Genomic DNA, 12,851 nt, shown 5'->3' with positions numbered 1-12,851 from the left:
TTATTTTTTGTTATTAATTCCTCCAGGCCAGAGGGGGGCGTTTTGATAGTTCGCCAATCAAAATAGCGTTAGGGCTATTTATACTGTTTCCGGTAATGTACTTCCTCTTTCGCTTCTGCGAAGGCTTCGCAACCATGGTGAGCTTATAGTCTGAAACATCCGAATTACTAATCTAATGCCATCCTTTAAGTGTAAAGTGACTTTTGGCTCCATGAAGTAGCTTGTTTTGTTTAGTAATACCATAAGATACATCCCCCGTGCTGTTATTGATTAAGACGGTTTCAAAATGTTCTGGCATTTATAAAAGTATTCCCATATTGCTCTGATTGGTATAGCGGCCAAAAATGGCCGCCTACAGTAGACTTATCTTCATGTACTTATGCAGCACTGACTCGCTAGCGTACACATGGCACAAGCAGCGCCCGTTTAATTTATATTAAAGGTTGGTGTCATGAACGTAATATTGTAAAAAAAAATTTCGCAGTTATATTTTTTTGCAGCAACGTAAGATGGTTTACTGGGTGTCAGTTTGTTCACGTGACTGCAATTCGGGATAAAATGCCCAGTTTACAATAAAGGTCTGTGCAAGGCTGTGTGCACCTCCTGCATCTGCACACCAAATGTAGTTCGCCCTGCTTCGTGTTACACAGCAATGGATGTTTTATTGTCACACTTTGTGGATAGTTAATAAATTAGTTCAAACTGTCGACTATAATCCGATTAAGACTGACATTCTGGAGAGGGTTAAGTGGTTAATATTGTACAAAAAACTAGATTTCTTTCATTTTTAGGTGAACGTGCCGAAGACCCGCAGGACTTATTGCAAAAAATGCAGGAAGCACCAGCCCCATAAAGTGACGCAGTACAAGAAGGGGAAAGACTCCCTGTATGCCCAGGGTGAGTTAGGTCACATCTGGGACCAGAGTTTAGCAGGGGAGGGGGTAAAAATACACTGGCAATGACTGCCTTTGTTTTCCCACAGGTAAGAGGAGATACGACCGGAAGCAGAGTGGATATGGTGGACAGACTAAGCCGATCTTTCGAAAGAAGGTATTTGAGTAGTATTGGTGGCCACCTTCAGTTACTATAAAGGCTGATGTTGTATTTTAGCTGTAGATGACACTAACCCTGTCAGCAGTAGCGCTGGGCACCCTACTTTATATTCCAGATAGCAGAACCCTGCACTGCCTCTTGCCCTGCCTTGCATTTAATGGCTTAGGGGGTGGTCCCTACTATAGTGTGCTTTTCATATGACCGTCACCTTCTGTTCAGGTCGGCACCCATCGCGTTACCCCCAGAGTGAGAATGCAGATGGGGTGGGTGCAGTTTTCCGCTGAGAAACAGTTCTGCTTTTAAACCTCTGGAGTCGACGGCATCGTCGGCGATGCCGGGTATCTTTCTTGTGTATTTCAGTTCATAACTCGCTGAAATCTTATTATAGAAACATGAAAAAATCGCTAACTAAATCCGTTGTTTTCAAAACGTCCATTGTTGGAAGTATTAAAGTTTTTAAAATTAGGTTAAATCGGGGAAAAAAAAAAAGTAAACCATGTTACTTTGTTACCTGCATCGAGGGCGTGTAGTACTGCTCTCACCCGAAGATCGCTATTCATATCTACAAAGTACACGAAGATTAAGATGAGTTTCATGCTAAAACAAATATATAAGAAATAATTTATTTGCCATGAAGTAAGTTTGATATTGAATGAAATGTGTGACCGTGTGTGTGAAAGTGTGTTCCCTACCCCTAGACTCCAGAGGGTTAAGCCCACGCTTGGCCCTGGGTTCGTGTTGTGGATTAAGCTGAGCAGTTGATATGCCACTTCAGCTATAACCTCACTGTCAGCAACTACATGGCTGTGTCCGAAATCGCGCACTTGCGCACTTTCAGTGCGCGATTTTATGGCGTAGTGCATTCACACTGATAACTAAGCTAAAATTCAGTGCACTGAAAGTACCTCGATGGTGCATTGAAAAGGTAGTGCAGAATGATGGACACTACTCACACTAAACGGACGCCATTTTGACTACGTAGCGGAAGGGGAGGGACTTTCAGCAAGTTTTCAGAGTTGAATAATGGCGGACAACAACACAGACACGCAAGCCCAAGCGGAGGCAACTGCTTCGTATAAATGTAAATAACATTAATAAAATTATTTTACTGATGTATACTGCGGTGTAGCCTGTCACTCTCTGACGACAGTTATAGATAACATGTTAGCTACGTACCATCTCATGTTCAGCCAACAGGAGGAGGATCCTGCGTCGACGGTGAATGCGACGCAGTTTCCAGGTGGGGGGTAGTTGGGGGTAAACAAAAGCAAATAAAACCACAAGGAAATTCATTGTAAACAAAACACGGGCGTGCTGGAGAATCGCGATCAAATGCTAGTCCGTCACTTCCAGTAAGTGCAAAACGTTAGTGTTCCATTTAGGACAGCACTTACCCATGGTAGTGTGCACTACAGAAGGAAGTGCGCACTACGCACTACATCTCAGTGCACTGACGCAAGTGCGCGATTCCGGACACACCCCATGTTTTTCTTATCACAGCCTAAACATTAACGGTCTTTGAGGGTGAATGTCACAAATTAAATAATGCTGAATACTTTAAAAAAAAAAAAAAACCTTTGCCACTGAAGATCGTACATATGTATGTATGTATGTAATTGTGTGTGTGTACTTATGTATTTTATGTGACTTGTGTATTTTCCCATATAAAAAACATGTATTTATTTATTTAAATACTAAATTTGAAGCTGTTTTATTTCCTGCATTTTTATTCTGAATGATTGGAGCTCAGGGCCAGTTTTGTGTTGTCAAACACCTTCAAACTAGAGCTGCATATCACATCGCGATATAATCACGATTATGTGGCATATGTGAAACAATCACAAGGGCTTTAGATGACGGGTGTAAGCATTTGTCCAGACGTCGGCTTTTCAGTACTATATATACAGTGATTATTGCGCATGTGCCATATAATCGCGATGTGATATCATGCAACCCTACAACCCTCTGAAAAAGCAGTATGTGCAGCTGCGTTTCTGTTCCATTGGCACAGACTGCCTGACTAATGCATATATATCTCCTTCCTGTCTGCTTTGGGGAAGTTGGATTAGCATTATTATTGTGTTTGGGGCTCTGCACTTAGCTCCTGTTTTCAGTAGGTTGCAGGACAGCTAAACCTCATCAGAATACTCTGGTATCAGCAATTAATAATGATACTGGAATGAAGTTTAATAACGGACATTAAATACTTCCATGTTTGAGCTCTGGTTCTACAATTTGGCAAAAAACAGAACAGAGCCCATATTTCCTAGTAGAGGATGCTCTGCATGGCATGCATCCATCGGTATTCGGTGTCATATGCAAGGCTGTGTAATTGAGTATTGCCCATGTGACCCCTTTCCCTCGCAGGCCAAGACCACCAAAAAGATCGTCTTGAGGCTGGAGTGTGTGGAGCCCAACTGCAGGTCCAAAAGAATGCTGGCCATTAAGAGGTGCAAGCACTTCGAGCTGGGAGGGGACAAGAAGAGAAAGGTGAGAGCGGCCCGCCCCTCAGTGCACCTGATTGGCCAGAATTCTCCTGATGCTTTCTTACTGTACTTTGAACCAGGCTACAGATATCATGAAATTTCATTGTGAAGGAAAACTAAATTGCCATTGACCACAATTGAGAATGTATTTTTAAACACTAGAGGGCAGTGTGTGTTTATGTGGGTTATGGATTTAGGTTGCCAGTTCAAATCCCAGGGTTGGCAGAGTGCTGTTCCAGTTGGGCTTCTAAGAAAAGTTCGTAACCCCCAGTCACTCCAGGGACTGTGATACAGGATAAACGTTAATCGGCTAATCAATTAAGTAACAAGCTGTTCCTCACGGCTGTCGGATGAAATGTGATTTATGACTGAGAAATGTATGTCGCTTTGGATAACGGCATCTGAGAATGTAAATGTTAGACAAATTTGCATTAGGTTATCCTGAATTTAAAATTAATATTTTGTCAGTCCCGTAATGTAGAGAGTAGGACGGAGAGTACTGCCAATTTTATTTTGAGCGTTGGAGAAAAGAGGCTTATGGATGTGGCCTCATAGGCTGAGCTGCTGGAGGGAGCCTGTTACAGCTCCAGGAAAAAAGGTGCCTGATCTAGTGAAGGTACCCAGCAGATATCCCAGCCAAGCACAGCGTGTAGTGAAAGGAAACGGCCTCCAGGACCGTGGTGTAGCATAGAGATGGCAGACCATATGCGAGACCACACACAAGGCAGTAAGATGACAGTGCAAGAAATAAATACAGCATAATAAACCAGATGCATGACAGGACGTGGAAAATCAAAGGTAGTGAAATATAGGATTAAAGGGGGCTGGTGGCTGAGGGGAAGCAGAGTCTGTGTAACTGGTCACTTTTCATAAGTGTAAGCTGAGTGTTTAGGTGGTACTGGCATGTTTTGGTCCAGGTGCAGCAACTGCACTGCGGTTCAGGCAGCGAGCGGTTAGGTTAAACATAGTCTCTGCGTAATGTCATTAATCATTAAGACAGTATAAGGGGTATAGAAAAATTTAACTTCATTATAGATTAATGCCTAGTTGATACTTTTCATCTAAAACATAAATATTAACTGTTTGGATCAGTTTTGGGTCACTGTTTGGGAACTGGTAGTTTTCAGGCCACCAGTCAGTAGTTAACCTGAGCCGGTAATCTTCAGGGCAAGAGTCGGTCCTTAACCTGAGCCGGTAATCTTCAGGGCAAGAGTCGGTCCTTAACCTGAGCCGGTAATCTTCATGGCAAGAGTCGGTCCTTAACCTGAGCCGGTAATCTTCAGGGCAAGAGTCGGTCCTTAACCTGAGCCGGTAATCTTCAGGGCAAGAGTCGGTCCTTAACCTGAGCCGGTAATCTTCAGGGCAAGAGTCGGTCCTTAACCTGAGCCGGTAATCTTCAGGGCAAGAGTCGGTCCTTAACCTGAGCCGGTAATCTTCATGGCAAGAGTCGGTCCTTAACCTGAGCCGGTAATCTTCAGGGCAAGAGTCGGTCCTTAACCTGAGCCGGTAATCTTCAGGGCAAGAGTCGGTCCTTAACCTGAGCCGGTAATCTTCAGGGCAAGAGTCGGTCCTTAACCTGAGCCGGTAATCTTCAGGGCAAGAGTCGGTCCTTAACCTGAGCCGGTAATCTTCAGGGCAAGAGTCGGTCCTTAACCTGAGCCGGTAATCTTCAGGGCAAGAGTCGGTCCTTAACCTGAGCCGGTAATCTTCAGGGCAAGAGTCGGTCCTTAACCTGAGCCGGTAATCTTCAGGGCAAGAGTCGGTCCTTAACCTGAGCCGGTAATCTTCAGCGCAAGAGTCGGTCCTTAACCTGAGCCGGTAATCTTCAGGGCAAGAGTCGGTCCTTAACCTGAGCCGGTAATCTTCAGGGCAAGAGTCGGTCCTTAACCTGAGCCGGTAATCTTCAGGGCAAGAGTCGGTCCTTAACCTGAGCCGGTAATCTTCAGGGCAAGAGTCGGTCCTTAACCTGAGCCGGTAATCTTCAGCGCAAGAGTCGGTCCTTAACCTGAGCCGGTAATCTTCAGCGCAAGAGTCGGTCCTTAACCTGAGCCGGTAATCTTCAGCGCAAGAGTCGGTCCTTAACCTGAGTCGGTAATCTTAAGGGTGTGATTCAGTTTCAGCCTCCATATAAAATTATTTAAATTATTCGTTTTGTAAACTCATATCACAGAAAACGACCTTTGCGGTACATTGACAGTCATAGCATAATATTATATACAATAGTAGCCATTGTAATCCTGTTCAGACATATTCGAGAGCAGTAAATAAACACTATTAAAAATAAGAATGTCACTTCATATTATTACAATGCATAATAGAACAGAAAATTACTTTTATATGCCTCCTTTGTCATGTCTCAAAGCACAAACACTTCTAACAATTGGACGATTCTAAGTTTGTGTCTGAATTAGGGCTTTCAGTAATGATTCTATGGATTAATCTATTTTACTGACTGGTCGATTAATCTAAATTATTAATTTTCCTCCAGAAAATTAAATGGACTCTTTAATTTTATAACAAACTGAACATTATTATAAGGCTTTAGATGATGGATGCTGCATTTTCAGCATTATACGGATGATATTTTCACCCACAATTCAATAAGCAAATTAGCAGTATGCCCAAAATATTAGAGATGCGTATTGTGACGCCCAAAAGTTAGCAATCTGTATAAGTGTGGCGCGTACCCTTATGCTTATTAAACTCGATTAGCAGAAGGCCCCATGCTATTCTTTTGGTAAATCATGGAAGCAGTAAGCACTGTGGTGAAGAAAGGTACACCTGGGCAAGCAGAACATCTATTAAAGAGGAGATATTGTGGATAAACACGGTAAAGACATGGTGATCTTTTATTTAGTGTTTTCAGTTCAGTTTTAGTTTACGATAAAAACACTGGTTCCAGCCATGGACGTTGTTAGGCCCAATCAGTTGGGGCTGTAGTTTTTTTTTATATATATATTGTAACCCTAGACCTGAGTATTTTAGCCCCTATACTTTCTTCAAAAAAAAAAAAAAGTTAAGACCCAGGTAAACTTGACTTAGCCCCTGATCATTTAGCTAGAAACTACCCTGGTCCCAACAAGCCCAGTGCGCACGAACACACACTGGCAACATAGGGCCACATAGAGTAAGCCCTTTCAGTGAAGATTCTAAGGTAGCAGGCAGACTACTTAGTGGCTTTAATAATGAGTGTATTTAGTAGCCACACAAACAAAAGATATTAAAAAGCTCGCCATATTAATGGTAATTAAAAAAAACGTGGACACACAACACTCGGGGTGGTTTTCTTTATTCTGCCGGTGCAGAATAGCACCGGTGTATTTTCTATTCAGGAGCTCTTGCATAGCGCTAGTGCCCCTGTAGTACGCCAACAAACTAATCAGCGGAAAAACTTCCTTTTTGTTTTATGATAATTTTGCACTACTCCCATAATTGCATAGTGATATTAAAGGAAAACATATTTGTTGTCATATTTTAATTTCATTAAAATAAATAAAAGCTGCGTCGATGCATTTCCAGCATCGATGTCACCGACTAATCGCAGAAGCCCTAGTCTGAATGATCAACACTAATCAACACAACCTCACGAGATCGTTTGGATCCGAACACAGCCCATATCCCTGCTTCAACCCAAACAGGCGGGTTAATATTTAGAAGTGATACTCTTGATAAGATCTCTCTCGAACCTTGTTATATTGGGTAGCATGTCAGTCCAGTACATGTTTAGATAATTTGTGGTGTGTGCCCCCTTTGTCAGTATTGCTTGTATACAGGCTTGCATATGTCCTGTGGTGTAATGTCCTCATTTGACACAAAACCAAAGTATTTCCAGATGCCACTCTGGCCAAACTCTATATTGACACCTCTGAAGTTGCCGTCTGAGTAACACCCCATGTGGGAGACTGCAGTCAGGTCTATGCATGTGCACTAGAATCCTATGAGCCTCAGCGAAGTGACCCGGAAGTGCAGGCTGGAGAACCAGTACCATGAAAAATGAGTATTGAAACAGTTTTATACATCATAGAATCGATAACTCTAACTTAAAGTGAATAACGTGTAGAATACCCAGAGGAATGTGTGAATCTGAAGTTCACAGAAGGACGTCCATGCCTTGGCTGTTGGGCTCAGAACGTACCCCTTTCCTGCGTCCTTGTGACGCGGTCACGGAAGCAGCCCTGTGCACTGCTTCTCTAATTCACTCGCATGGTCAGGAAATGCATAAACATACATAATTGAGGGACCCTTGTCTCACCTCCAAACGGCTGCTTGTACCTACCACTCCAAAAACTGACCTTTTCTCTCTTTTCCTTTCAGGGCCAGGTCATCCAGTTCTAAGATGCTGAATCTTCACGATATGATTTAATAAAAACTGAAATCTACAAATCCTCTTGTTATTCATTGAGAGTCTTCATGGTTGTGATTTATTCACCAATGGTAGTAATGTGTGAGCAGAACAACTTTATTAAAATTAATTGCATAAAAGACATGGTGTGTGAATAATCTGGAGGAAGATGAAGGCAGAGTGTTCCATTTGTTTGCCTCTGTACCGTTGCGTCATTAGTGCACAATAAGTTGCTCTGGGTAAATAGTGGGCCTGCCCATTGAGTTATTCACCCTTCTAAAAGCATTGCCACTCCCGTGGTTATAGAATATGGTTGGTTTTCCCCTTGTGGAGTATGTGCATCCTTCCTTTGCTCGGCTGGGGTTTAGCTGAGCCCCCGACTTGCTTGATCATTAACAGGGTGGTGCCTGTTGGGTTGACTGAGACTTGAGTCGTGGTGTTCGGGTTATGGATGCCGAGCTCCTTGTACAAGGGTAGGATTTGGGTGATGTTGCACTTGGGGTAGCAGAGATTCCCGTTGGGCATTAGGCCCAGAGTGAGGAAGAAGGTACGAGGACCACCTATATCTTGCTTGTTGGTCACCGCCAAAGCCAGCCTCTTTCCGGACAGGGGTCGCTCCCATATCTCAAAGTTGTTCACCTGTGGAGAGATACATTTATCCGGTGGTACAATTGTTATGGTGGTCTGTGCATAGCTCAACAAAATGCCTGTTGGAGCATCAACCCCTTTTTGGCCCAATTACCTTTAACATGAAATATCCCTGTTTTCCCAAAGGGTCTTGGTTGATAGCAATGACCTGCTTGTTCTGCAAAAGATCCCTGGACTTTGGGTCAATAGCCCTCAGGTCATTCGACATCAGCAATGGGGAAGCCATGACTGCCCACAAGGCCATCTGGGTCACTTGTTGATCAAAGCTGAGCCCAAAGTTTCCCAAGACCAGCTGGTGGAAAATAGAAAGTTATTGTGCAGTGGAATCAACTGCAGACACATGAACAGGAGTATTGAGAAGCACTCAGTCTGACGCTACCATGTCTGGGTCATTCCAGCCTCCAGGTCCTGCTGCTGGAACTATGATATTCTGGTGTTTTGCAGCCCAGTCGGTAATGGCTGTCACACTCGCCCAAGAATCAAAAATGTCACCAGAGTTTCTCCACTGGTTGCAGGTCTTCCGGATGGCAGTGTAGTTTGGCTATAAGGAATTATATCAGGGTAGAGGCAGAAAAACTATGGTACATAACTGGCTGGAAAATCTTTGGAAATGGACCTCTGTTGGCCATGAGAAGCATTGCCTGACTCTTACTGTCTGATTCTTGTGAGGCAGTAAGATGCCTTTGGATGTAAAGCAACAAACTGCTGATTCTCTTGTGCCCAGATGACTCAGTGTCACCGTCGAGAAGCCCAACACTTACTATACCACAAGTCATGTGACCTACCTGCTGATGATCCCACTCATAAAGGGGCCACTCACAGGAATACAAAATACTCCTGCCAGTGTTGTTCAATGCTCTTGACATGTTCATGTAGCCTGCAAAGAGTTCAAGGTGGCAACAAACTTGTGACTTCTTGTAAGTTAACTGAACTGTACTTGAATTAAAAATGCTTAAATGGGCAGTTTACCCCAAAACTGAAAGACATTTTAGAGCAGTGATTCTCAACCCATGGGTTGCAACCCAAATTTGGGTTACAGCAAGTTCTGAAAGGGTCACAAGTTCAAAACCAGCAAACTCCTATACTGATCAACGATCAGATGTCCCTGCCCCAGTCTTCTAATTAAATGTGTCTTGTGTCTGCAAATGCTTTAGCGCAGAACTAGTGAACACTCTCCAAGAAGCCAAACCAAAGACGCCTAATTTAAAATTCACTGGCACATCCAATCAGATTTGTTCGATAGGCATCGATTGGCGTAAATTGCAGAGTGCACTGTGTGCTTGATCATAGTGTTAATTTAAACCTACACATAATGTAGGGTCGTGACTGAGCTGGTATGGTAAATATTGGGTCGCGTTGCAAAAAAAGGTTGAGAACCACTGTTTTAGAGGGGCTTCAGTGCTGTCTATCCATCTAGGATGTTTTGGACATATCTGCCGTAGAAATGTTGGGCTTCTTTCCAGTATAATGGCATATAATGGAATGACTGAATGGTATTCTTTCTGGGGTGATTAAAGTGCCAGAAAATACATCTAAAAAAAATTCAAATGTCTCTTACCAGAGATCATGACCTGGTTACTCTTGATAAACCACAGACTGTAGTGAGCAATTTAATGTAGGAACCATTTTGTTTTACCGAGCTCCACACACCGATCGTCTCACTATACAGAAGATTTCAGCGGGGTGCTCATTCCTGTACCCTCTGCGCAGTGGTACGGTTGATGTGTGGAGTTTGGTAGAAGACTATCAGAAAGACGTCATGTTTAGTGAATGGTTTTTCCTTCACCTTCTGCCAGCAATTTCCAGTCAGGCATGTAGCAGCCATCAAATTTCAGCAGGTCGACCCCCCACTCAGCGAAAGTCTTGGCATCAATGTCGTAGTGTCCAAAGCTCCCAGGGTAGCCGGCGCAGGTCCTGATACCCACGTCGGCATAAATGCCCAGCTTCAGACCCATCGAGTGAACCTGCGGGCACATGGCATGGTGACGCATTATAAGTAAGCGTCCGTGATGTCAGCCAGCGAAGATCTCCAAAATCTAGCTTCATATAGTGCATGGTGTTAGCAAAACTGCCATCCAGACAGTTATGATACGGTGTTATCTTTGAAAAGATCAGGACACAATGATTAAAGTTAGAAAAACCTTCACAATAAGACATATTTCATCCACTAAGTTTTTATATATGCAAAACATTACATTGTACTGTTACACAATGCGCCAAATCATAGTTCAAAACGTCCATTCCAAAGTAAATATTTGTAAGTTTTAAAAAGGTAAGATTAACACCGAATGTTGCAGGGAAATTTCCATGCCTAACCGGCATGTGATAAGCGTCGATACACATATTGTCCGGCAGAGGGGAGTGTTGCGCTAAGAGTTACTTTTAACGGGTAATTCATGGATATTTATCTCAGTAACTGAAGGTCTTTGCTAATTTTGCAGTTTTTTTAAATCTAACAAACTGAACATTTTCCACTTTATTAAAAAGCTAATTTTTATTAAGATTTTTAAAGTTTTTTTTTTTTTACTTTTATACTTAAGGTTTTTTATAAACTTTTTATATTTACTGCCCTTACTGTGCAGACGACACAGGTGTGGGCTTTGTCAGAAGGCGTTACTCAGGGACACCCTGTCACCCATCTGGGTGTGGTAGGTAGGGGTGGGGGGGCACAGGTAGACTCACATAGTCCGCGAGCTTCTTGATGCCCCCGGGGAAGCGCTTGGGGTCGGCCTGAAGGCGGCCCTGGGCATCGCGGCTGGAAGCGGGCCAGCAGTCATCCATGCACACATACTCATAGCCGGCCTCCTTCCAGCCGTCCTTCGCCATCCTGTCGGCCATCTGCATATACAGCTTCTCGCTGGAGGGGGGGCATGAGCACACTCACTCAGTGCAAGGCTGAGGACACTGCAGCACACTCCTTACAATATGCTCCTTACAGCCCCCTGCCCCCTGTACAGCGTGGGGTCAGGGGGGGGGGGGCAGAGCTCTCAGACACTGGGGAGGGGGGGGTGGGGGGGGTGGACTGCAGAACATGAAGGAAACAGGGAAAAGATGACAGATACTTGAACCCTGGTCCTCCAACGGCAAGACGATACTAACCACTGTGTTACCATGCCATCCCTAGCCATCTAATGCCTTGGCTGATATTTCAACTGTTAATATTCAAAGTTAGCAGCATCAGAGCTAAAGACACAACTACCAATATAATGGAGATGCCTGCACTGGACGATCAGCCATTTTCTGTAGTGGAGGATGAGGGATATCAACTGATCATTCACCACTTATTAGAGGTGAGATCTCCAAGTACTGGACCGCGACATCAGTTCTGTACTACAGGCCAATCTTGCGTTTTCTACAGAATAATAAATAATGCAATGTCATTCCACCCCAGCCCAGTAGTTCCTGCTCAAACAATAAGTACCCACTCTGGAACAGGAACTAAAAAAAGGACCAAGAACTACCTCCCAGGAACTATAATTGGGCCGAATTCCTGAGGTGGTAAAGTGACATTACTTCCTGGGTACCTAAAAATGTCCTGCTTCCTCAAAAAGTCCCTGCATTGGAAAGGGCCTTACAGAATCTTCTGTAAAAACACTGAAGAGGTTTGAGGGGAAAAGTGAAGGATCAATTTTAAATAATTTGATGTAGGTAAGAGAAAGTATTTGTAAATGACACCAAAGAGGCAGCTTAAGACGGTGACAGGTCATTTGATATGAACTGGAAACCGCAGAGCCTCCCAAAGGTTTCAACAGAATGAAACTTCATTAAACAGAAGCAGTCTCCTTTATTTGATCTCCAGTTCATTTGCCGTCCGGGATTCGTCTTGTTCGGTGTTTTAGCGTTTATGTATCTTACCTGATGCAATTGTCAGGATCCCTCTCGCAGTCTATGTTGCACATAAACCTCTCCCAGTGCAGCCAGCCCATCGGCGGCGTCAGCGCGAGACCGTTGTCCAGAGGACGGACCCCAGATATAAATACACAGAAAAACAAGGCAACCGTGCTCAGGATTACCACCGACATGCTCACTGAAGTGCAATGAAAGTTACTCGACAGACAGCCCAGAGTTTAGCGCTCGATGTTCGAGCCGGCTACCTGTTCCTTGAATATGAATAAAACATCCGCCCTCCAAGTATGACTGACGGCAAAATTGACCAATGTGAAGGAATGAGCGCGAATCGGCCAATGAGCATGCAGTATCCTAATAGACGACTGACAAATAAGGAAGCGCGTTCACATTCCTTTCCAGGAGCGTGTGACCCGTTTCATGTGATTTCTTTCGCTTATTGATCTGCAGGAAGTATGTGAATTTCCGCGTTGCTT

At 43.8% G+C, this 12,851-nt stretch overlaps 2 protein-coding genes across 2 annotated transcripts; one reads left to right on the top strand and one right to left on the bottom strand.

The window, feature by feature from the left end:
* The first annotated feature begins 24 nt into the window (after nucleotides 1-24).
* LOC140593286 (large ribosomal subunit protein eL42) lies at nucleotides 25-7,922 on the top strand. Its single transcript, XM_072717319.1, has 5 exons — nucleotides 25-137; nucleotides 792-897; nucleotides 983-1,050; nucleotides 3,421-3,543; nucleotides 7,854-7,922. Exons 1-5 carry the CDS (start codon nucleotides 96-98, stop codon nucleotides 7,872-7,874), a joined length of 360 nt encoding a protein of 119 aa, XP_072573420.1. The 5' UTR covers nucleotides 25-95; the 3' UTR covers nucleotides 7,875-7,922.
* A 60-nt stretch (nucleotides 7,923-7,982) lies between these two features.
* Nucleotides 7,983-12,648, bottom strand: gla (galactosidase, alpha). The gene is made up of 7 exons (XM_072717318.1): nucleotides 12,385-12,648; nucleotides 11,212-11,386; nucleotides 10,316-10,493; nucleotides 9,315-9,406; nucleotides 8,909-9,070; nucleotides 8,624-8,821; nucleotides 7,983-8,520 (listed from the first exon to the last, which is right to left on the bottom strand). The coding sequence occupies exons 1-7, from the start codon at nucleotides 12,549-12,551 to the stop codon at nucleotides 8,182-8,184; spliced, it is 1,311 nt and encodes a 436-aa protein (XP_072573419.1). The 5' UTR covers nucleotides 12,552-12,648; the 3' UTR covers nucleotides 7,983-8,181.
* Nucleotides 12,649-12,851: the final 203 nt, after the last annotated feature.

Source organism: Paramormyrops kingsleyae, chromosome 10 (assembly GCF_048594095.1).
Source record: "Paramormyrops kingsleyae isolate MSU_618 chromosome 10, PKINGS_0.4, whole genome shotgun sequence".
Taxonomy (NCBI): domain Eukaryota; kingdom Metazoa; phylum Chordata; class Actinopteri; order Osteoglossiformes; family Mormyridae; genus Paramormyrops; species Paramormyrops kingsleyae.
Note: the sequence above shows the minus strand (reverse complement) of the source record. Positions and strands in the feature narration are given on the sequence as shown.